The 27,274-nt window shown below is 36.6% G+C and overlaps 1 protein-coding gene across 1 annotated transcript in view; it reads left to right on the top strand.

Moving 5' to 3' along the window:
- Positions 1-25,810, top strand: part of LOC126259390 (uncharacterized) — a 155,422-nt gene extending 129,612 nt beyond the window's left edge. The window contains exons 3-5 of the mRNA XM_049956151.1: positions 10,241-10,378; positions 19,319-19,471; positions 24,871-25,810. Of these exons, the coding sequence (XP_049812108.1) occupies positions 10,241-10,378; positions 19,319-19,471; positions 24,871-24,893 (314 nt within the window). The 3' untranslated portion in view covers positions 24,894-25,810. The remainder of the gene's footprint in view (positions 1-10,240; positions 10,379-19,318; positions 19,472-24,870) is intronic.
- The last annotated feature ends 1,464 nt before the right edge of the window (positions 25,811-27,274 follow it).

Here is a 27,274-nt window from a genome sequence, read left to right as displayed (position 1 = left end):
TTTGTGTACTTATTTCATGTTCCAGTGATCCATCTTGTAAATATATCAGTGTCAGTTTTACAAATTTGTTGTGGTAGTATATAAATAGTGCTAATCAGTTTTGCATCAAAATACTACAGCTTGGTTCTATTAAAGAAAAATAAATTTTGCAGTTAAATAAATGTTACAGAAAAAATAAATGTTACAGAAAATCTGTTATAGAAAAATAAGTACATTTACAATAATAAAGAGACAGGAAACCCAAATAAAAAAATCTAGGAATGTATCCAAGAGTACATGGGTACTATTCACTGTGTTTAGGAACTCTTCTGTAGTGGAAAATGCTCTCACAATAGGAACTGCCTTAAGTTTTTTAAAACAAGAGCACATCATCTACTAGATGCTTAATTTGTGAAAGGAGGTCATTATAAATCACACAGCCACCAATGTACACCGCCTTCTGTACCATAGTCAGGTTTGCATGCTCGTAATGGATATCGCCCTTCCTTCTAGTTTCATGACTATGATACGCACTATTAGGTTTGAAAAGGTTTTTCTTCCTTATGAAAAAGATCAGGGAGAATATATATTGTGCAGTCAATGTAAGAATTCAAGTTCCTGAAAAATATTTCTGCACTTTACTCTAGGATGGACTCCACTCATGATTCTTATGACCTTTTCTGTGCATATACTGCTTTTCTAGACAATTGAAGATTTCTCCAAAATATGATTCCATATGCCATAATGGCATGAAAATAATCATAATAAGCTGATCTAATGGTTTCCATATTTTTATAAGAGCAAACAATGCATAAGGCATAAGTTGCAGAATTCAGTCTTTACGCAGACTGAGGATGTGGTTTGACCAATTTAGTTTGCTAACAGTATGTAAGGCCAGGTATTTTGAACCATCCACACTAGCTATCTGCTGGTCACCCAGTTTTTCTTTCATCTTTAGAGGTTGTGTGAAACTGAATATAATCTTTTTAATGTAACTAAACAAGTTTAAAATATCCGTACAATCCTTATTAGCTGATACCTCAAGTTTGTGTATTAAATTGTCAATAAGTCGCATAGAGTCATCATCAAAAATGGTAAATTTACAATATTCTGTACAAAGAGGTAGATTATTAATAAAAAGTAAAGGACCCAGAACAGACCTCTGAGCCCTGCTGCATCACGTATACCTAGATATGTTGCTTTGTGTGAAAGTGTTTGGTGACTGGCACAGTCAAATGCTTTTGATAGGACATAAAATATTCCAACCATTATCATCTTTTTGTTGTTGGACACCTAAAACATGGCAGCAGCTGCAAATATTGCATCTTATGTTGATAATCCCTTCCGAAATCCAAACTGATTTTTGCTGATAATACTATTCTCACTGAGATTCTAAGCAATACTAGCCTGCATTAGCTTCTATAAAACCTTGGAAAAACTTGTCAGTAGTGAGACTGGCCAATATTTTGCAGTATCTGCCTTATCTCCCTTCTTAAGCAGAAGTTTGACAACTGCACACTTCAGTCTTTCAGGAACTATTTGTTGCTTAAGTGATGCATCGAAAAAGGATTTTACTTAATGGCTGCAGCAGCATTTTAATAATTTTTTAGATATATTGTCACGAGCTGCAAAAAGCTTCTAGTGCACTAACAAAGATAAAATTACTTTCATTACCAGATCTGTAGAACTGTACAAAGAATCTTCTCATTCAGTCTGGGAATGCCATGGGAAGAATGAGTACTAACACAGTAACACATATTTAATGTGTATTCATCTCAGTTATCACAGAACACAGGTGTTGTTGTTGTGGTCTTCAGTCCAAAGACTGGTTTAATGTAGCTCTCCATGCTGCTCTATCCTGTGCAAGCCTCTTCCTCTCTGAGTAACCACTGCAGCCTACATCCTTCTAAAGGTGGTTACTGTATATATCTCTTGGTCTCTGTCTATGATTTTGACCCCCTACGCTTCTCTCCAGTACTAAATTGGTGAACCCTTGATGTCTCAGAATGTGTCATACCAACTGAAGCCTTTTTCTAGTCGGGTTGTACCACAAATTTCTTTTCTCCCCAATTCTATTCAGTACTGCCTCATTGGTTGTGCAATCTACCCATCTATTCTTCAGCATTTTTCTGTAGCACTAAATTTCCAAATCTTTTATTCTCTTCTTGTCTAAACTGTTTGTCATCCATGTCTCACTTCCATACATGGCTACACTCCAGACAAATACTTTCAGAAAATACTTTCTAACACTTAAATGTATACTTGATGTTAACAAATTTCTCTTCTTCAGAAATGCTTCTCTTGCCACTACTAGTCAACATTTATAACTTCTCTACTTTGACCATCATTAGTTATTTTGCTGCCCAAATAGCAAAACTCATCTACTACTTTCAATGTCTCATTTTCTAATCTAATTCCCTCATCACTTCATTCAATTTGACTACATCCTTTCAAGACAATGTCCATTCCATTGAAATGCTCATCTATGACAGAATTATAATTTCATCAGCAAACCTCAAAGTTTTTATTTCTTCTCCCAGGACTTAATTCCTACTCCTTGTGTTACCCAGGGATTTCTACTGACACTTACCTTTTTACTTGCTTGATCCTCCGCTGCCTTCACTATTTCATCTGTCAAAGATATCCATTCTTCTTCTGCCATATACCTTTCCCCTGTTCTTGTCAATCATTCCCTAATACTCTACTGAACCTATCTACAACCTCTGGTTCTTTCTGTTTATCCAGGTCCCATCTTGTTAAATTCCTACCTTTTTGCAGGTACTTCAGTTTTAATCTACAGTTCATAACAATAAATTGTAGTCAGTCCACCTCTTCCCCTGGAAATGTCTTATAATTTAAAATCTGTTTCATAAATCTTTGTCTTACCATTATATAATCTACCTGAAACCTTCAAGTGTTTCCAGGTCTCTTCCACATATACAATCTTCTTTCATGATTCTTAAACCGAGTGTTAGCAATGATTAAATTATGCTGTGTGCAAAATTCTACCAGGCGGCTTCATCTTCCATTCCTTTCCCCCACTCCATATTGGCCTACTATGTTTCCTTCTCTTACTTTTCCTACTATTGAATTCCAATCCCCCATGAGTATTAGACAGCAACAACCAACACGATTTATCTTCACTGCCTGACAAAGAAGGGAAGCATCCAGAAGACATGGTCGGATTCCAATGTAACATGGTGTACCTACACATCATAAGTGGGTATGTAAATGATTTGAGTTGCAATTCTCTGTGATAGGTTGAATGGGCTCCAGAGTGCATTAGTTTTATTCGTGTTTAGTGTTGTTGTCAAGTATGGTAGGGTATGTAATGGGTGTGATATTGTCACTTGTTGAGTGATCACTGTGAAAGATATGTAGATACCACATACTCATGTGAGATAGTGTTATAAGCACTTGACAGACCAGTGACAATAGCTCTGGGCCAGCTTGGCTCATGAGAGGGTACAACAATTTTATTGCAACTTTCCTAGGTGAATGAGTGCTTCCATCCAGGTTAGAGGAGGTGCAATGTCGTACTGATATGTGGGCCCATACTGCTAAGTTCATTGTAATCAGACATGGTTGTGTAATCACTAAAAGCACATTATACATCCTGTCAACCCATTTAGTTTCATTTTATTTCCTCCTTCCCTTTTGGGTGCTTCACTTTTTTTGTCAGGCATTGTATAATTTATTTCTGTTTGATATAGTCTTCATGCATGTGAAAGATTTTTAGCAGTATGAAAATGACTTCATAATGTCCTCTGTCTAAAACTCTGTCTACTGTTTACTCTCTTTTTTGCAGCTCATAATTTAGTTTTTAATTGTTGCTGCAGAAGGAATATTAATCCTTATTCTCAGTTCATTAGCTTATGAAGTAAGACAGCTTGTCAAAGACTTTCACACACTAAAAAATAATAAAGACACAAAAGGCTTGCTTGGTAGTCAAGTTATGTACTCTGATGAAACAGTATACAATCAACTTCCATTTAACATAATGTAAGAAATTGGGTCTCTCTACTAACTCAAAGAAAAATTAAAAAAATACCCCATTAGCATCTACTACAAATATCTTATTACCTGGATTGAAAATTACTGTTAGCTCCATAGCAAGTGGCAACACAGATATGCATGACAGGTAGTTGTATATTATAACAGAATGTAACTATTTGTCTTAAAAATACCAAAGCAATTAAGTAAATATTTATCTACCAATAGAAGATGAAGAATAATTATCAAACATAGGTGAAGAAGCCACAGAATCTTAAAAAAATAACACCTTTCTTTCTAATTAAAGGGTAAATTTGGCTGACACACACATAAATAGCATTAAATAATCCAAAGATATTTCACTGTTAATACAACATACAGATTAAGTCTCTAAGAGTTGCTTCCCCTGTGTTAACCTATATCTTGACTCATTCAACATGCCTGTAGGTTTATCTTTATGGGGTCTACGGAAGACTTGTTGCCTTCAATCCAAAGACTAGTTTGATGTAGGTCTCGCACTAATGTATGCTGTGTGAGTCTCTTCATTTTTCCCTCACTGCTGCAGCTGCTGGTGAAGGGAATATAGAACAACATATCACAGTAATATTAGCTTCCAGAATAACAGAGTTTTTCTTTGGGAGAGGCAAAGGTGAAGGAGAAGACCTTTGCTATGTTGTGAAAGAATAAATCGTTCTGACAGCTAGGACTGCTGCGTTGTATTTATTTTTGATCCTATTGATTGTCCTATGAGTTTTGATTCCTGAATATAAGTAATGACAACCCTATTTGTCTGTTTGTGATTTTAACAATTTTCTGTATCCTCAGAGTCTTTTGCAGTGGCAACACATTTCTCAGTATTCGAGTCACATCATTTCAGATAAAATCACTGAGCTTTTGATGGCTGTTGTCGACATTGCTTTCACGAGTAAAAGTACTGACTATTGGGGTAGGCACTGTGTTCTGATTATGTAGGATAGACAGCAGCACCTAGAACTTTCTGGATGTTGACCAAGTGATGCATGCATGGGAGGGCAAGTTGAGCAACTTCTGTCACATGATCAAATGGTATTTCATGGCACAGGGGGCCAGTACCACATTTGAAACTGCTGCTGCTGCATCCCTATAAGCCCCAAGTATCCCTCACCATTTTCATTCAGTGTCCGAAGCCCGTTACCCTGCCTGACTAAATATGTATCACTGATCTCAGTTAAAACTGTTAGATACAATCTCATATTGGTTGCCTCTTTTATCATGCAGTGCAATTATGAAGACATGTACAAAGTCCCATGTCATCTTATTAGATGAACAGTGTAAGTACTCTGCAGCAGTTCGTAGATCACATGACCAAAGATAGTGAGATAGACATGGATGGAAAGCTGCCCCTCCTGGGTGTGTTAGCAGACTAGAAGGCAGATGGCCAGTTTGTCATTTAATATATACCAGACGAAACCACTCAAGCTGCCACCACAATGCCAGTAGGTACCATTATGTCATGCACAAAGAAACTGTCTTTAGCATCTCAGTGCAGAGACCTACGATGACACATTATTATGACAATCTCCAGTCAGAATTTCAGCATTTGAGGCTCATTTCCAGGTAAAAAAAGATATTACAAACTTTTTCAGGTGCAAATGATGAAAGATGCTTGCATCACAGTGTAAGAGAACAAGGCAGTGATTTCTTCATGCAGTGGGGCTACGACCAACAAAATATCAAACATGCTCCAGAGATGAGGACTAAAACCAATATTCTAGATTGCCTCCAAGATCCAGAATCTGTACACCTACATCTACAAACAAACTCTGCAAACTATTGTGAAGTGCACAGCAGAGGATACTTAGCATGGTATCAAATATTATGGTTTCTTCCTGTTCTAATCACATAAGGAACATGAAAAGAATGATGGCTTATATGCCTCTGTGCATAAAGTAATTAGTCTCATATAATTTTCACTGTCCCTACAGGAGTGATACATAGGAGGGATGAAGAATATCTCTAGATATTGGTTCTTGTAGTTCTGTAAGTAGGCTTTTGTGTGGAATTTGCAAATTCAAGTTTTTTTACTTTCCCATGAGTCAAACAAATTTGTGACCATTCATATTGTCCTTCTTTGTACACTTTCAGTCTCCCTGTTAGGCTTATTTCATATGGGTCCCACATACCTGAGCATTATTCTGAGATGGGGTACACAAGTGATTTGTAAACAGACTGCAAAGACCAACTGCATTTTCCCAGTATCCTGCCAGTGATCTGAAGTGTGCCAGCTCCTTTAACTGTGATTGAGCCTATCTGATCATTCCACTTTATATCCCTACATGTACAGTGTCCCGTGTGAATTTGGCAATATCTACAAGGTGTGATCAAAAAGTATGGGAAATTTTTTAATTTTGCTGGCCTTATACATATGAATTTTCAGAGCTTTTTTATCTTGTTAGTAATCATGTTCCTGATATATTTTTGCATTTCAGCTGATTTGAATATTTAGCTTATAATTGACAGCTGAAAAGGTTGTTGTGTTTTCAAGAATTGGAGAATTTTTACTTTTGGGAAAATTCAGCAAAGAATTTTTATATTAAATTTTGATTGAAAAATGGAGTAAAGTGCAGCTCCACATTTGAAATGTTGACTGTGGCTTTTGGCAACTCTACCATAAGTAAGACAGGAGTTTACAAGTAGTATAAATGTTTCACAGAGGGTTGAGAAGACATTGAAGATGATGACTGCCGTGGACTCCGTATTACTGATGACAATGTGGAAGAAGTAAAGAAAATGGTTCTGGAAAATTGCTCAATCTCCATCAGAGAGCTTGATGATGCTGTTGGCATATTCTTTCGCTCAAGCCAAGCAATTTTTCGGATGTTTTGGGCATGAAATGCATAGCAGCGAAGTTTGTTCCGAAATACTTGAATTTGTACAAAAAGCATTGCATAGATACCACTCAGGAATTGCTGAATGAAGTTGACAATTATCCAGAACTTCTAAAGAAGGTTATAACATGTGGTGAAACATAGGTACATGGGCATGACATTGAAACCAAGGCTGAATCATCCCTGTGGAAACTGCCTGAAAGGCCAAGAATGAAAAAAAATCTCAACAAATTTGGTCATATATAAAGGTTCTTCTCACTGTTTTTTTATTAAATAGAATAGTACCTCATGAGTTCCTGCATTATGGTTGTATGGTCAATAAGGAAAACAATCTGGAAGTTATGCACCATTTGGATGAAGCAATCCAACAAAAATGACCAAAATTTTGGCACAATCACTCATGGAAATTGTATCACTATGATGTTCTCACTCAAATCTCAATTCTTGTTCCTGATTTTTTGGCAAAAAACCCAACAGTTATTTTGCCCTAGCCACCTTATTCACCAGACATGGCCCCTGCAACTTATTGTTATTCCTGAGGCTGAAGAGAACCATGGACAGGCGTCATTTTGCCACCATTGGTGAGACATATACAAAATTGCTGAAAGAGTTGAAATCCATAATGGAAAATTAGTTCCAGTAGTGCTTTCAAGATTGGAAAATGTAATGGCACATGTGTATTACAGTTAATAAATGAATGTTGGTTGAAATGCAAGATCCCACATCCTTGGTTTACAGCAGAAGTAATCTCTCTTTTCAAAAAAGGGAAACCTAACGACTGTAAAAACTGTCATGGCATAAGTCTTCTAAACACTGGCTACAAACTATATTCAAAGATCATCAATAATGACAGAAGAATATTATGAAGCTATTATTTCTGAAGAAAAAAATGGATTTAGATCAGGTCATTTATGCACAGACAATGTGTTTGTAATTAAAAACATCACAGAAAAACACAGAGAATGTAATATATAAACCCATATGGCCTTTATTGCCCTTGAGAAGGCCTTTAAACCGTGTGAGCTGTGATAGCCTATGGAAGGTTATGTCTGAATACAGATATCCCTATCATCTAATAGAGGTAATGAAAAGGCTTTACAAAGCTACACACACTGTAATAAACACAGTTAGGAATCAATTTGAAGAAATAATTATAGACCGAAGTCTCAGACAAGGATGTGGACTACCACCTACCCTTGTTAATATCTACACTGACTTCATTCTTCACAAATGGAAATGTAAAGTAAACAATGGAATTAAGGTAATGAATGAGGAATACCTGAATGTACTATTGTTTGCTGATGACATTGTTATTATTCAAAAGAATGAAGATGATCTCCCAAGATCAGTATACCAGCTAAACAAATTGCAAGAAGTACAACTTTAAAATTTTTAGTAACAAAACAAAACTAACGGTATTCTGAGGAAAATTTCCAGTCAGACCAAAAATTGTTTGGATAATTCGGTTTTAGGACAAGTGTCTCAAATCTCCTATTTAGGCTGTGCTATAAGTTTTGATTTGGACCCAGATATTGGAAATAAAATACACAAATTCCAACTTGTCTGTGGTACCATGTACCATTAGCAGGACATTGGACCATAAAGTACGAAAAGAAACCATCATGAAATTCTATAAAGCAGTGGTGGTTCCATTGTTGTCCTGTGGAAGCAAAATCTGGGTTACCACAACAACAACAACAACAAATCAAACAGAAGAGATGAGGTTTCTAAGAAAGATGAAGAGCTGCATAAGAAGAGATATGATCAGAAATGAATATATTTGAACAAAATTAAATTCTTTCAGCATGAATGAAAAAATTCAAAAATATTGTGAAACAACAGCTCATGAGAATGACAGGTCACAGAATTCCTCAGAAGATCCTGAACTACAAGCTGAATGGGAAAAGAGATGTTGGAAGACCTAGAAAAAGGTGGGAATGATTTTGTTTGTGAGTTCAGAACAGGCAATAGCCTCATCCTTGAAAGGAATACAACAATGATGATGATGATGATGATAAGTGTATTACATCTGAAGGACATTACTTTGAAGGGGACAAAGTTGATGTTGAAGTATGTATCAATAAAAATACTTTAAGAAAAACAAAAATTTCCATTACTTTTTGATCACAAATCATATATAGGCCAAATAATTCCCATTGTCACTAAGTGTTTTGCATAGAACATTTGTGACATAAAACAAAGGGAGCTGGAGAAGTCAGCCTAGCTCTACACAATCTAGGACACTGGCAAACAATTTGAATAGATGGAGACCTTGGCTCAGAAACATATTAGGGCATGGTGACAGACTTTGGACACCAAATGAAAACAAAGATAGCTGACACTTACAGGGAGGCAGGAGCAGAAGTTTCAAATACAGTGTTTCCCCTTCTCCCACACAACATCTTTCAGTCTCACAGGGGACAGACCTGCTGAAAACTGCACAACTCACTTTCCCACACATGCTTCAATTTGGCTCTTTTCTGGAAGGTTCCAGTGTTGCATCACCTAAGTAAGTGCAATGCAGTGCCTAGGTCAGAAATTAGCCATGTTTACTCCCGAAGATATTGGTGGAGACACTTGTTGAAAGCTCAAGAATTTTATTTTAAATTACGTGGCTTGAAACTGAAGAGTTTACTCAAACAGTTTTCCAAGTTATCTTTTTGATATTCATGCAAATATAAAAATTACATTCAGAAACATGTTAAAGTCACAAAGTGAGAGACAGTCTGACTGCTACTTGCCTTCAAGAGGCATAAATCCCCAGAAAACTGATAGAAACATCATGCATGCAGCGTGACCCGGGAGCAGTGGTCAATAATCAGGGATATACAGGAACGATTATTCAAAATAAAAAAGTCTAGTAAACATGGGCTCAACAATGCATACCTTAAGAGCTGTGAGCAACAAATCTCATGCTCTTAGCTCTCCATATTTTGAGAGGATAGCATGAATCAAAACAAGGAATAAAATTTTCAGTTAATATGGGCTCTAAAGTGTATACCTCAAGAGCAGTGAGCACTTGATGATTTCGCTGCTGTAAAATACGTCCTTCTACTGAACAAGTCCTCATAACTAATAATTTATACATTTTAGTGCTGATGTTTACTAGACTTTTGCTTCAGATTATACTTCCGGTCATATCCCTGAATACTGACCATTCCCCCTGGGACACCCTGTATTTTCATCATGTAAATCAGTGTACTGCAAAAGTAAACAAATCACATTTCATGACAACATGATTTAATATTGTAATGAAAGGTGACTGAGCAAAATAAATGATATGTTTGCTTCTTGCAATAAATGTAGAAACTGTTAATTTGTCATAAATTTGAAAATGTAATAATGTTTATTTAAATTTTATTGCCTGAATTAGAACTAATGACATCTCCTAATTCTTTCAGATCCCTGTCGCTACCTGAAGGGAGCATGGTCAGAATGTGACCCAAAAACTAACATGAGAACTCGTACTCTAACACTGAAGAAAGGTGACCAAGCAGCATGTGAGCAGACAAAGACAATTCAGAAAAAGTGCAAAAAAGGTGGGTTGTGTTAAGGAGCACAGTTTGTCCCCCTGTTACTACAGTTTATCCATCTCTGTTGTTTTGTGCTCTGTCTTCGGGAAAAGCAACAAATACCATTACAAAATGTAATTTTTATACATTGCATTGCTTCATTATTTTTACTGAGTATATCCTAATACAAAAGTTATTTTAATACAGACTAATTTATGTTTTACAGTGTACCTAAAGAGCCCAAAAAGTAATGAAATTAGACATGCCCAAAGCTGTATAAGTGTGCATGAAATTTTCTGTTGAAATAGTGCTGTGCTGAATTTAAGCTTGTTATGTGGTCTGAATGAGTACTGCTGCTGAATCTTCCTTTCCATTAAATGATACCTAGTACGGGCTTCTCTTGAATGCTGCATTTTTTAACTGTTATGGCCAAGCTTATGACTTTAAACCAAGCAATTTCATCACTGCATTCACAACATTGAAGTTCATCCTCTAGGTTTCTTATTTGCCAAATAAATATATCAACAGTAACAGAAAATAGTGTCTATGTTCTAGCAGTTATTCCTTGAATTTTATATGACTCCCTCTTAAGTGGACCACCAAGCACTGCATGCCTGGAACAAGATCATCATTGCTCCTGTGTAATATAAGGTTGATGCATAAGCATTTGAAATAAAAGCTGAGTCTTAGTAACATTAGATAATTAAATTATATACCATGCTGCTTGAGAGTTGGTGAATATTGATTCCATTTACATATGTCCCAAATAAAATAGATAAACTGATGTGAGAGCTGTTATAAATACTGTCACTAAGAGAACACATTCCACATGTCAAAATGAAGATGCACAAAAGTAATCTGAGAGCAATTTCATTTTATTTCCATTTGTCTCTGTGTCAACATCAGTAAATTTTCAGCTGTTTTGCTCTTTTTCACGGATTTAAGGAGAAAGGTAAGAGTGCTGCACATGGCAGAGTCATTTGACCTCATTGGCAACAGACTGCTTGACCATCATACAAGGCAAGACATTTTGCCCATCATCCTTTGGTCTACAGTATCTTTAAGAGAGTATTTGTATTTGTACTAGGGATATCATCAATAAATGCCAGCAGCTTAGCAACCTCACCACTTTCTGTGTGTCTTATTGTGAATGCACCCACATTATAACATCTGTCTGTATTGTCATAAGGAGGTACCATTGAGGAATTATACAGAATGGCTAAATATTGTCTGCTGATGAGTTATTGTGCCTTTTCTAGTTTCGTTTAATGATTTGCTTTGAAGCTAATTTATAAAAAATTAAAATGGGAGGCATAAACTACTCTTTGAAATCCAGCGAGGATAAAATATGCACCATTACAGGAGTATTATAGTTATTCTCATGACATCACATTCAATGGCTTCACTGATTGTCACCTTTCAAACTAGTATAGACTTTGGACTACACTGAAGAGCCGTATGTCACCACAATAAAGATTTCATACTCACATTCATTGGTTTTGCCAAATCTCAAACAAACGGTCACCTTCCAATCTAACCAAGACCTAAGGCTATATTACAGATTATTCTGGCACTACTACCTCCATTCCAAAAAAGAATACATAAATAAAATAAGTGTTGTCAATGTTCTGTTCTAGATGTCTGCATGCATATTATGTCACATGCCACAACAGCATTACATCATGGGCCGAAGCCAACATCTCTATACTCTCTGATTCCTGTGCCAAAGCCAAAGTCTGTGTCCCTGGAACCATATATCATTAAGAAAGTAAATATGCTGAAATCATGCATTGCAGTTCATGCTTTCCTTGATTATAGACAATGGTTGTTAGAGGATTAGTTCTTAAAACACCTGAAGTGATTGACATGCAGCAGCATATGTCACACTCTAATAACATTATATTCTAAGTGAGTGATTAACAAACTTAACTGATTACAGATTAAATAAAAGACAAAAATATCAGAAGAGGTCAATTTGCAACTTTTTTAGTAATGAAAAGCTTCAAGAGCAAATAACATTACATTTTGAACCATATCTTCAAATTACGAAAACTGTGGCTATAATCATGATCATAGAGGTAATAAATAAATAAAATTGCCACAGGCTGGAATATATCTTACTGGGGCTCTCTCTGGTCCATGGACTATAGTTTGCCCATCCTTACACCTACACCTATATCTGTACCCTGCTAGCCACTTTATGGTATGTGGCAGAGGATAAGTCCAGTACCGCTGTCATTTCCTCTCTTCTCTGTTCTGTTCATGAGTGCTGCATGGGAAGAACAACTTCTGGTAATTCTCTGTATGAGCTCTAACAAATTTGATTTTCTCATCATAGTCATTTCATGGGACACAAGTGGGAGGAAGTGATATGTTTCCCAGCTAACACATTCTCTCAGAGCAAACCTCTCCATTATGAACAATACCTCTTTTGTGGCATCTGCCACTGGAGTTTGGTGAGCATATCCCTAAATTTCTTGTATTTACCTAATGATTCCATGTGAGACACACCACTCTTTGTTGGACCTTCTCCATCTTTTCTGTTAATCCAACCCTTTAAAGGTCCCAGACTGATGAACAATACTCAGGAATTGCCTGAATGAGTGTTTTGTAACATACTTCTTTTGTGACGAATTACACATACTTGAGATTTTTTCAATGAATCTCAGTATGGCATCTGCCAGTGCTGTAATCAAACAGTAATGTAGCTCTTCATTTGTTTACATGCAATACAATACATTTATTTATGTTCAGTGAACTGTGAACCTTGCACCAGTCTGCTGCAGGTTTTTCTAGCTTCCTATAGACAACGGCATTTTCTGAGAACAATCTCACAAAGCTTGTTATTTTATCCACTAGATCATTTAGGTAAGCAGTAGGAGAATTATAACATTCCCTTGGGGTTCTTCCCATGTTACTTTTACACCTGATACTTTCATCCTATTAACAATGACCTGTTGAGTTATATCTGCTAGGAAGTCCTCAATCCAGTCACAGATCATGTCGGCTATGTGGTAAGCTCATATTTTGTTCTCTAAATGGCAGCACAAAACTGTATCAAATGCTTTTTGTAAGTCAAACAACATGGCACCAACAAGAGCATCAGAGTCTATGGCATTTTTAATCTCTTGGATGGACAGGATGAGCAGAGTTTCACAAGATCTCTGTTTGCAGAATCCAAGTTGGTTTTTATACACCAGATTTTGCACTCTCCACAAAGATAATACTGTTTGAATATAAACATATTGCATAATTCAACAATAAACTGATGTCAATGGTACTGGTCTATAATTATGCACTTCCACCTTCTGATGAAAGGGTCTTACTGTGCTTTTTTCTAGTTCCTTGGTACTCTTTGTGATTCTAGCAACCTTTTATAAACTGCTAGTACAAGGGGACAAGTTCTTTTGCATTATCTGCGTAGAATCTCACACGTATCTTGTCCAGTCAAGGTGCCTTTCCACAGTTGTACAATTTTCGTTGATTTTCTATTCCATGATCATCTATCCCAATATATGCTATTTAGGTGTCTGTGAAGTGACTAAAAGGAGGAACCATATTATGATCTTAAACTAAACATACTATTTCATCCTTCCCTCTTCCTCTCCCATTTCAATGCCAGTATGGTCACTGAACATCTGAACAGATGTTTCAGTTTGCTTAATGATTTGATACAGACTAAACTGTCAGGATTTTTAGTCAGATTGACTAGCTAAATTGCAGTTTCAAATTCATTGAAAATGTCTCAAACTGGTCTCCTTACACCCTTTTTGAACTTGTTCAGATTTTGTTTGTCAACAAGGCCTTTACTGCATAGAAATGTGTAGTGAAGCACTCTTTGCTTTCATAGTAACTTTCTAACTAGGTTACTGAACCACTGCAGGTCTTTCCAATCCCTTACAGTCTTGCTCAGATCTACTGGCCAAAGGTGTATTGTACAATGCTCCTGAATTTTATCTGTTAGTGCTTCACATCTACATTCGTGGAGCTGAATACCTAATGTTGACTGCTCATTTACTTTGCAATTTGTTTGTTGCCACTTTTGCTAAGTACAAATATTTTCCTACCTTTATTAATGTTCCCTGTAACACATGTAATTAGTGATATCACCTCCATGTTAATTTATTTAAAATTTTAGGTGTGTTAATTACTAGCATGCTCTCATGAGTTGGGTTATTATTTCAGAAGAAGAAAAAGAAAATATTTAGAACAATCTCTCACAAGCCCATCTCTGGCATCAGTTTTATCCACATTGCTCTTCCATTCTATAGCTGGCAAATTGAAGTCTCTTCTATTATAATAGCATGAACAGAAAAGCAATAGTGTTCTCCAGATTTACTCTGAAATGCTCTGACACTACAGTTTCTGATACCTGGTGGTCTATAAAAACATCCAACTATCATAAGGAATTTTTTCCTCTGCAGCAGAATGTACACTGGTATGAAACTTCCTGGGAGATTAAAAGTGTGTGCCAGACTGAGACTTGAACAGGAATCCCAAATTTGAATCTCAGTCAAAAATACAGTTTTAATCTGCCAGGGAGTTTCATATCAGTGCACAGTCCACTGCAGAGTGGAAAATTCAGTCTGCAAACATTCCCCAGGCTGCAGCTAAGCCACGTTTCCCCAATAACCTTTCTTCCAGGTGTGCTAGTCCTGTAAGTTTTACAGGAGAACTTCTGTGAATTTTGCACACATATTTGGGTAGTTCAGTTGGAAGAGCACTTGCCTGCAAAATGCAAAGATCCTGAGTTTGAGTCTTGGTCTGGCATACAGTTTTAATCTGTCAGGGAGTTTCATCCAGTTACCATGTGTGATATGTCAGTGATGCTTACGTTCATTCACTCAGCTTATTTAACATTTGAAATCTGGAAGAACTTCATTAGATACTGTAGAGTTAGATACTGTGGTGCATAATCTATCCATGTGATATGTATCCCAGTCTTAATTTAGGATTATGCTGCTGTTCACTTCCAGTTTCAAGTAGTTTTCTATTCCCAATATTGTGTTGGCACTGTTTACCTTTAACAAGTGAAATGAATTCTGTGATGATGTTCTGTGGGTGCACTTGCAATTTGCTGTTAACAAATTAACATCTTCTCATACTGATCAACAGAGAAAAAAGTTATTCTCTGAGCGTAATATGGCTCATATTTTTCGCAATATTGCACATAATGCATCATTAGCTCCATGGGGAAGGGGGGAGTGGGTTTCATTTAATGTGGGGGTGGGGGAAATTACATGTGGATGTAACATATGCTATTCAACCTGATTAGCACTCATACCTGATCTATTGATGGATGCTCTACAATTCTCAGATTATTAGTGAAGCTCAATAACTTTGTTCCTGTGATCACTGCAAAATCATCAGAGCCTCTGATTTAAAGCTTCCAGTTCATGTCATACCAGAGGACCCTGATTTGTTCTGGGTATGTTGCTGCAAACAGTGGGCCATGAAATGCTAGTTGCTTCTGATCCAGTCAATAGCTGACAGCAGAGTCTCTTTCACATCTCAGATGTGACCTCCTGACAAGCACATCCAGTGCTTACTGGCCCTTTTTCATGAGCTGCTTGCTATTTTGCTGGTAGGTTCCGTTACCCACATAATGTTGGGGCTTCCAATGACCAGCATATGAACCCTCTGTGCTTGCTGACATGTGACAGGAAAACTGGTTATTGGATCAACAGGCAATGCACACCATGCTGGCTTTGATGTGTAATCAACACTGGGCAGCTCTTCAAACCTGTTGTTAAGATGTGGGGGGATATCCACATGGCCAGTTCCCATTTTTGTGTTCTTTCCAAAGGTATATGAATCTAACTCTGTCCACCACTCACCTATCAGTGAGGATAAACTAATAAGATGCTGCACATCAGAAAAGACAGTGTCATCGTGTTTTCCAGAGAATTCCAGCAGCCACAGACGCGCATGGCAGCAGCCTGAAGTCTGTCAGCTGTAGCAAATGCAGCTCCTACTGTTTCTAGACAGCAACCAACTCACCATGTATCAGCACACAACGAGCTCACTTTCCATCCATTTGCTAAAAGGATAAATCTACTAACAAGTGCAGTCAGAAAGCAACTAAAAAACAACAAGCAGATTAAGCAAGTAGTCAAATTAGCACCATAAGCAGTGGAAACATACATGGGTAAAACTATGATAAGCACAAAATATGAATAATAATAACAGGAATTGCCTTTGGTGTCATTAAAATGGTGGTGAAAGCTATCCCACTGAGCAGTATCACAAAAGCCAAAAGTGCAAGCTACATACAGGGTGTTTCATAATTCACATTACACACTTCTAGAGGTTGTAGAAGGGACTTGGTAGATAATGTTTTACACAGGAACCCATGTCTGGAAACGTCACCCAGTGATGCTACAGAGCAACAAAGTTATAGGTGCCGGTACCTGTAAATGTATGTATAAACAAGGTGAGTCAGTGACAATGTTATAAACTTTCTAGGATGATGGAGAAAGATAAATATATCAATTTGAGGCAAGGGTCCCTATACAAGAAACAAACGGATTGAAAACTATAAAAGAAAACTGTTCTGGTACCTCCGACAGTGGAATGCACGTACTGGTACTGTTGTTGCTAAGATTGTAGGGTAGAAACCTTTCAGAGGTGTTAGTAAGCATCAAAACAAGAAAAAATGTTTGATAAACATGGGCTCTAAAATTCACACCTTGAGAACTATGAGCACTTGTTCAGTAAAAAAGATGTGTTTCACAGTAGCAAAGATGAACATGTGCTCCTAGCTCCTCAGTTATGCATTTTAGAGCCCACATTTACTGGACATTTTTTCCATGTTTTGATCCATACTACCAACTCTGAAAGCTGCCTATCCTACAATCTCAGCAACAACAGTGTTCCTTTGTCAGAGGTATGAGAATGGTTTTCACTTATAACTTTCAACTCATTTGTTAACAGTACCAATATCCTTATCTCAAATCGATACAGTTATCCTCCTTCATAATTCTAGAAAGTTTGTAACTTCGTTACGGACTCACCTTGTATATTCATATATTTACAGGTGCCGGTTCTATAACTCTGACACTCCATAGTGTCATTGGATGACGTTTCCAGACATGGGTTCCTGTGTAAAACTTGATCTACTAAGTCCCCTCTACAGCCTCTAGACGTGTGTAACATGAATTGTGAAAAACCCTGTACATGCATTTGTTCACTGAACACAATTACTCAGCACATAAGAAGACAACCTAGCTAAAAATTATAATTTGGCAGCTGTAATGATCTGAGATTGAAATATTGCACAAAAGTACAAGTAACATTATTAAGCTTTGAGATCCAGTACTAGATTTTATGAAGGTGATATTCAGTTCACAAAACTCAGATTTATTATGGGCTTTCAACACTTTTCACTCCATCATCAGACATCATCCAGAGTACAGACTTTCTGATTTGGTTCCAATGCTCAGTGACATCTAACATTCTTTTGAACTACATTTATGTTAAAGTTGACCATTTGCCTACTACAAATCTTATTGCTTGCCCCATTTCATATTGCTTTGCAAATTTACACCTAGATATTTTATCAGCATGACTGTGTCCAGCTGTGCACCACAAATGCTGTATTTGAACATTACAAGATTATTTTTCCTGCTCATCTGCATTAACTTGTATGTTTCAACATTTAGAACAAGCTGCCATTCATCACACAAAATAGAATTTCTATCAAAGTCATCGTGTATGCTCCGACAGTTTTCCAATGATAACACTTTCCCATATACAGCAGCATCATCAGGACATAGTCACAGGTTGTTCTCACCCTAAGCCCCCTTAGGCCAAGTGCTTAGGTCAAGTGCTTAGACAGTTTTTGCTTGTATGGAAATGGCAGGCATAAGGGGTATAATTGGCAATGATATTACAGAGTTGGTTTCAGAAGGTACTGAGGATGAAGAAGAGTTTACATGTGAGAGTGAGCATGAACTATCTTTTTGTCAAAGCAGTCATAAATCCCTGGTAATGTGAAATTAGAAATGAAGAAGAAAGACACAGTAATGTGTAGTCTACCAGATTTTAATGACAGGTTTTTCCTGATGTTGGTCGTATAAAGTTTCCATTGTCACTCCAACAACAGGGGTTCATGATTCCTGCAGGCGGCCAAACAACGACTGAACTTGAATCTTCCTAGCTCTATTTTATGGATTGCTTTATTTGTGAAATTGTAACCATAATTAATGTGTTGGCAACAGAAAAATACAAAAGGTGGCTCCACTAACAAAAAATTCATTGTGGCATTCATGGAAAAAAATGTTGCATCAGAATAAATGAAGACATTTCTTGGTGTAATACTGAAGATTACTCTGAATTTGAAAGAAGAATTAGGTGATTATTTTAATAATGATTGGGTAATGTGAACTCCATTTTGCAATGATGTTTTATCTCGTCTCTGAGTTTTTCAAATATCAGTTAACCTTGTTCCCCACACAATATAAATAGCAGCTGGAAAAATATCCTTGGCAAAAAACTCGGGAGGAGAATGGGAAAGATTTAATCATGTCCCACCATTCCAATAGGTTGGCTTGTCACTTTATTTGTCACTGTTTGCACATGTGTTGGACCATATGAAATTCTATACTCCTCCATACCAAAACATACATGACTGGAACACTATTTTTGAACTTATATGTTTAAATATATTGAAGTATGAGACACAGCACATGTTTATTTATTCAGTTGTATCATTGCATATTTCAATACGGGGAAGCTCATCATAGGGTTTGAAATGTGACTGCAGTATTACATTAATAAGATGTTGTATAAATATAGTGATTCACTATTGGTGAAATGGGTGTAAATCAGTGTCTTCTTAATTTAGCAGCCTTAAAAACTGCTGTGGTTTTGATTTACTGTTTTGTTGTTTTGTTATGTTGTGTAGTTGAGTGCAATAACAGAATTGTAGTAAAAGGCAATATTAATGGTTGCCCATTCTTGCTGCAGCCTGCCGTTATGAGAAAGGCACATGGAGCGAGTGTTCCCCCCAAAACCAAATGTCACGGAGTGACACTCTTAAGGCCAACAGTGACCCCTCATGTGAACAGAGCCGACAAATAACTAAGAAGTGTAAAAGCAAAGGTGCTAAGGCTGGAAAAGGTAAATCACACAAAGTATCTTGCAGATCTAACATACAGATAAGGAAAATAATCTGTATCTAATCTAAGGTGTCTGTGTCAGATAAGAGAAGTAATTAAATATTTCTAAAAGACAAGACAGCATACAATGTTCTTGCCACATTAATTCATGAATATCAGCGCAAGAAAAAATAAGTAACATAGTTGCAGCTCTTTATACAAAGTGTAGCTTGTATACAGTGAGCAATTGGTCTGTTAACTTAGAGGCTTACTAAATTAACACTGAGAAATATTATTTCAACTGATGGTATCATAATATACAAGTTTGCAATGTATCTTGCAGAGCAATCAATCCATTACTGTGCAGACATTTACGTTTACATTCTTTTGATACCAGTGAATAGCCATACATTTTAAACTATCAGACTGTTTTCTGATCTCTGTAAAAGCTTGTCAAATGGGATTGCATTTGTCTTCATTCATTGATAGTATTTTCGGAGGTAAATTGGATGGTATGAGAAGATTAAGCTTCTATTTTTAAAAGTTTTATTTAAGATAACCTACAGCACTGTTTCATTAATGAAGCCATACTCATACAACAGGAATATTGTACGTAAATAGCAGTAATATCAACATAGATTAATACAGTTAATCTTGACAACAGTCTGTGCAAGTAATCACTACATCTTTACTCAACAATACATGCAACAACAAAATACAGATTTTAGAAGTCTTGGAGTCAAATTATTGGAAAAAAGGCAGTTTGCTATAATTACGAATAACTCCAATAACAGTGATACTTGAATAAATAGGTACCCATACAAACACAAATAGGAAATAGGGATAAATAGCATAATAGTATTTTATAATTACTAGTGCACTCCAGCCAGCTCTCTCTCTCTCTCTCTCTCTCTCTCTCTCTCTCTCTCACACACACACACACACACACACACACACACACACACACACAGAGAGAGAGAATTTTTGAAGACTGAAGGAATTTGCTTCCCAATTTAATGCCCTTCAAAATATTAAAATAAAGATAATTTAGTTATTTTAGACTTAGTACTTATATATGTTTTGCATGGAATGCATGTGCACATAGCTTGAATAAAAATTGAAATGTTTCCTTTTATCTTAATAGCTACCCTGGAACGCTTTGATTTTCTTGATGCCAGTGCACGATGTAAGAAAACAATTGTGATGTTTTTAAAAACAAAGTTGTTTTATCTCAGAGTAATGCTCATCTGAAAGTAAATAACTGTTTCCAGAATGAATCTTTCATTCTGCAGTGGAGCATTCAATTTTATGAAATTTTCATCCAGATTGAAACTGTGTGCCAGTCCGGGACTCAAACCTGCAACCCACCTTATGTGGGCAGTGTTCTTACTAGCTGATCTATTTAGGCATGACTATGACCCATCTTCAGAGCTTTTCTCCTGGCAGTACCTCTCCCCTACTTTACAAACTTCACGATAGTTATCTCATGGAGCGTGAACTTCCAGACTAAAGGATATTGCAGAGAAATGGCTTAACCACAGCCTAACATATTATTTTCAGAGTGAATATTTCACTCTGCAGCAGTGTGTGCACTGTGGTGAAACTTCTTGATAAATTAAAACTGTGTGGTTGTTTCAATCTGCCTGAAAGTTTCAAACAATTGTTGTTGTTCAAGTAGTAACTTGTGAATGCTTCTAAGTAGGGCAATAAGTTTCAGTTCAGATGTTCATTTGTGAATCAGATCCATAATTCCAAAACCTTTGACTGAAGCATGAGTAAGTAATGAATGAATTCGGTGAAGACATTCAGATCTATTCACTAGTAAAATATGGTAAGTGAATAGCTCTAATGATATGACATAGGAACATTACATTCACATGTGGAAGTGAATGATAGTGAAATCTGTTGATTCCGAGTGAGATACTGTGGACAAAGCAGAAACTATATACTAAGCATAAAAACACTATGCCAATAGCAGAATGACATAAAAACTATCTGGTAGATTAAAAGTATGTGTCCCACTGGAGCTCAAACCCATAACTTGATCTTATGCCGGCAGTGCCCCCCCCCCCCCCTCCCCTTTCACAGCTTCTCTTCTTCTCACTTTTGTGAAATGTGTAAAGATGGAATTATATAGCAGTTAGACACATATTAAGAACCATTACTCATTAATATGGCAATTATTCATTAGAATAATGTTTTAATTTGAAAAATAATAAATTATATAAATAAATGTCAGTTTATCCTGACACAGTCTTATCAAATCTCTAAAATTCTAATAGATGGTTGGATTATCTACAGGCCAAAATTGCACTCTGTGCAAAATTTCAACTAGTTTGGCTGTAATGCCTCCATAACTACAACTGCTGAAGGTTTAGCTAGTAGAAGGTTCTCCCGAAAAAGGTGTTCATACTAACATGCTACCCAGAGTATCAGTCAGCTGTAGGAAACATTATGTGTTACAATATAATTGGCTACAATTGTGTATTTACAGCCTGTGATTCATAAACTGGAACACTGTAATGCATGCTGGAAGGTACAGTTAACTGCACATTTATTTATATTGACAAACCTGTCAGTACTAAATGCTGTGTGTGTTCCATGTCTCCTCATAAACCACTGGATCAATTTCAATCAAATGTGGTACACATACTACAGGGTGTCACACTCAAAAGAAGCCCCACAAACAAAAATTTGGTTAAATTACACTTAAAGGTTTTGCATTAAAAAAAAAAAAAAAAAAAAAACAGGAAATGAAATGAAATTAACATGTTGTACTGTGTTCATGGGGAATTAGAAATGAATCACAAAAGGTTCTGGAAGTGACCACTGTCAACTTGTAAACACTGTTGAACACAACGCTGTAGTTTCTCGAATGTCACTGCCAGGACCTTTGAGCTACTGCCTGGATTTCACAGATGAGGATCTCTTGTAATCTTCCAAGTTGTGTGGGTTGTTCCTGTATACCTTTCCAGAGGAAAAAGTCAGGTGGTGTTAATTAAGGGGACCTTGGGGAGCTACAGTCCTTTCAAAAACACTCTGCTGGGGGAAAATGATTCAATCTCAGCCACGGTCACTTGAGACGTGTGGCATGTGGCACCATCCTGTTGTTACCAGCCAAGGGTAAGTTCTTCATTATCCAACTGGTTCATAAATTCCCAAAACATTCTGATGTAAACTGCATTTGTAGACTAAAAAAAAAAGAAAAAGAACAGGTACGATGATGCCACACTGTGATACTGAACAGAACATGTCAGTCTTTTGTGAATGCAGAGATTGGTGGACCAATTTTCATTATGCTACAAATGTGTATTTGAGAGTTTACATAGCCAGAGAAGTGAAACCAAATTTCATCACTCAACCATGTGTACTGCAATATTCTTGGCCTATGAGCAATAAATTGCTGAAATCAATGGCAAAATGTAATGTGTCTCTTTCTTTGTCATTGACATTCAGTTTGTGAACAACTGTAAACCTGTATGGATACATGCTAGCTTTCTTCACAGCTCTGTGACATGTGCTCCATCACAATCCACATTCCTAAGATAAACACTAATCAGACTATGCAGGAGACACCAGTAATCATTTCATGTCAGTCACTTTTCCTTCTGATAATGGCAGCTGTCTCCCACCCGTGAGACCCAGCACCATTCTAGTGCTCTCCATGTTGTTCAATAACTTCTGCATGCAGCATTTACACAGTATATGCTGATCACAAAACCCTTCAACAAACATTACTGACATGTCTTAATGGAACCAGTAATTCAATATTGTTTTATGAGAAAGATGCGCTCTTCGACACAATAGCAATTGCAATTGCCACTAAACATTAAACACTGAGCTCCAGCTGTAGCAATGCATGGAAACACACTGTTGCATCGAATGATGTTCCAAGAGTGCAGTGTTGCCACATCAGACATCACAAATTACACGGTGCAGTTCCAGCAAAATTGCTAAACATGTTTGTGGGGCCTCTTTTCAGAGGAACATCCTGTAATTACTGTGTGGGAAGAAGTACTGTCCTGATAAGAACCATCTACCTCCCACAGAGATGTGGGTGGGTGTGGAAAAGGTCTGGTAACCCCATGACATCTAGGCTGCCCTGCATGACAAGTTTGTTATGAGGATGAGGAGGACAGAGAAAGAGAGGAGGGTGGGATGGACAGGTAGATGTGAGAGTAGGAGATGGATAGAGAGAGGGGGGAGGAGGAAGTGAACAGACAGTGAGGAGGATGAGGACATAGAAGGGGAGAAGGAAGAGGGATAGGAGTAGATGGACAGAGCAAGGGGGAGGATGAGATAGTCAGAGAGAAGTGGGAGAGAAGGAGATGAATACAGAGAGATGGGAAAAGGAGATGGACAGATAGAGGTAAGTGGGGGAAGGAGATGGACAGAGAGAGGGAGAGGAGGATATGAACAAAGAATATGGAATGGATTGAGGGGAGAAGCCGATCTACAGACAGAGGGGGGGGGGGAGTCAGGGATAGACAGAGAGAGGGGGTAGTAGATGGATAGTGAGAGGAGGGGGAGATGGACAGAGAGAATGGGAGAAGGAGATGGACAGAGAGAAAGAGAGAGAAGGAGGAGGAGAGTTATGGACTATATGTCCTGTTTCCATCAGCAGGCAAAGCCATTGTTTAAAAGGCTAGTATATAATATATCCACTATTAATATTGTATGATTATATTTTCATTGGCTTTGATTAAAACATTAAATTTTACATGCATGTGTAATACCAAAATGTATATGGTGTTATTTTTCACATCAAAAACACATACACTCTGTTACATATAATAATGAAATTTGATTTCAGCTTTGGTACAGTTTGTAATGAATTTTGTCTGTAAATTGGAGAATAAGATTTTTTTGTGGAGAGAGGTGAATCAGTATTAGGTACCAGCAAGATCTTGCAGAGGGGCAGGCTGACTGGAACACATTTAATGGAATAAGTGGCTAAGTGAAAGATATAGGCAATCATTCAGAATTAGCTGCAAAAGGAGAACTCCTGTAATAGCAGCTGAAATTGTAGTTAAAAAGACCAGTGGAATCTATCATAAATATGAGGAGTGAGGTAACATACTTGTGGACTACTATTAAAACAGGGATGAGTAGTCATTCTGTTATCATGTAAATATGCAAGAGACAAGGATAAATGCTTGCACTTTACAGAATAAAGATATGAACAATATCTACTAATGTTAAAGACATCATTTCCACTATAAAATATTGGAAGAAAAAGCACTTCCAATAGATATTTGTTGGTGGAGTGTCAAAATATATGGTACCATAGGCAAATTAAAAGAGTTATTTTGCATGAAGTATTTGTCTTTGTTATTATTTTTATTTAACGTACCAGTTGACAAATTTCACATGACGAATAAATTAGGTGAAACTGTTTCACTAAAATGTGTTTCTCCACAGGAGGCCGACGCAACCGCCAGTAAGATATGAGAAGTAATGGGCAAGCAAGTCTTCACACCTGCACATGCAGCTGTGTGTGCAGTATTGCTGGAATGTGTGTTTGTAACAAAACTGAGGAAAACTTATGAAAAAAGAAAATACCATGAAACATAGATTCCACAATTCATCCTACATATAATTCATGAACTTACTTGTTTTATGTATGTTTGGAATATTATTGTAGTAATTAAAAATACTGCAATCTGTGCATTGTTCCCAAGCTGTAGGTAATTGATTTAAATTTAAAAATGTGCTGCCTTTGGATTACTGATAGATAGTTCATAATGCAGAAATTTCCCTTGAAATAGCACACATTAAAGTGCCATTTTGTACTACCATTTATTTCATATTTTTATGCCAGTGTTTATTTGTAGTAATTAGCAAAAGTGATGTTAGAGAATTCCTATATGTGGCATGTGTTTAGACTGTCCTATGAATCTGCTATTTGTTTTTGCTAGCTGAAATACATCAGCCATTAAAAGAGTCTTAGAACCAGTTAATTGATGCATAAATTGTAATTGATTCATTTATTTACATGCTTCCCAACTGAAGCATTTTAGCAAAACAGTTTTATATGATGTTACAATAAAACTACATATTGATTGCTTGAATATTGCATTGGTAGTCATAATTGCTGTTTTTTATGAAATAAAAGCTGTTTCTTACAATGATATGTTAACTTATAATCATTAATAAATGAATTTCCTCTTTATGAATGGTCCATTAAATATGAAGAACAGGTACAAAACATGTTATGTCTAGTGACATGTTTTCAGCTCGTGCACTGTATGATCCACTGTGGATACATTAACCTCGGTTTTGTTATATCCATAATGGACTGCACTGTTCAAAGCCATTAATGTTTGAAAGTAAATAAAATAAAGAACATTTTTCTACTTTATGTGATGCATTACACATATATATGTGATATGTTTACCACAAACGGAGTAAGTTTATGAATACCAACTGCATTATATATACCGAAGATTTGATATTTAAAAACAGTTCTACTACAACTATTAATACTAGCATAGTATTCTTACTGCAGTTGTATAGTGGTCTGCTGACAGGATGGCAGTCTCTGATACATAAATAAATCGCAATACCAGATGCATGCTACCCTACCCAAAGAAAATCCTTCATTTTTCTCCCATTTGGCATGAATATACATTGTAAAATGAATGTATTATTATGGTACTAATGTAGTGACTCACTAGCTAAAAATGAAATATCTGGAACACAGTGAACAAAATTAAGCAGCAGTATGTATTTTTTCTCTGCAGGAGTAAGATCATCTGTGTACTTGATAGTAGATATAATACAGGGGGAGTTGAGGGGGGGGGGGGGGCATGAGCAATAGACCACAGATTCATCATCATAAAGTCTAGTGAAAGAGCATTTTCTGGCAAGTTTTACTTGTAACATGCAGGATAGTCAGGATTTCAACCTGTAGCTTTTGAGAAAACGGTTTTTCAGAGCACTGCAATATGACACTTCTGCTACATGTTCTGTCATAAAACACACTTTTATTAGAAATTATGGTTATTTAACCCCATGTACTACTTAGAGGCTACCTGCATATTGGTGCAAGCACTTTGCAGAATTTGGACCATGATTAAACTATCTCTTCTATGTTCTGTGCATATATTTTATGGCCAGTTGTTGATCCTGAAAGAGAGTACAATTTGGCATAATTTTATATATTTATCTGTACTCTGCTGTTAGTACACCACAGCACACATGGCGTATCTCCCAGCCCCCTCGCCCAACATCCAAATGTAATGGTATGCAATATGAAAGTGCAACATTCCACTTTGAGAATGAAAATTATGGAGGACAGGAACTAGTGGCAAGTTGAAACTTTTAGCCAGTCCAAAAGGAGTGCTCAAATAGCACAGTCAGTCACTTACAGTCCATGAAGGGTGTGGATCTAGGTCCAAATCCCACTCAGGGACACAGTTTTAACTTGTCACAAAAGTTCAAAATTATAATTTTGCTGATTTTTGATTACTTATTGTTGCAAAGGTAGAACTTGGGATTTTTCAAACAACTGCTAGACATGTTTTGTATACTCTGATAATATTTGAATATTAGATGATATTAGCAACATTTAAGCAGTACTAAATTGTAAACCTGCTCTTTAATATGTTGGGGATGTATTTTTATTGAGACACAGTGATATAAAAATTAAACAATACTTAGGTTACATGTAGTTTCTTGCTGAACAAGTCAATGCTTTCCATTTTCTTACTGAAAATAGTGTTGTTATTAAAAGGGACTATATATTACTTTTCTGAACAAAACTTTTGTTTTTCAAAATAATAAAGGCAACTGCACAAGTAAATAATGCTAAACTTCTGTATAT

The sequence above is a fragment of the Schistocerca nitens genome, chromosome 5 (assembly GCF_023898315.1).
Source record: "Schistocerca nitens isolate TAMUIC-IGC-003100 chromosome 5, iqSchNite1.1, whole genome shotgun sequence".
Lineage (NCBI taxonomy): Eukaryota > Metazoa > Arthropoda > Insecta > Orthoptera > Acrididae > Schistocerca > Schistocerca nitens.
Note: the sequence above shows the minus strand (reverse complement) of the source record. Positions and strands in the feature narration are given on the sequence as shown.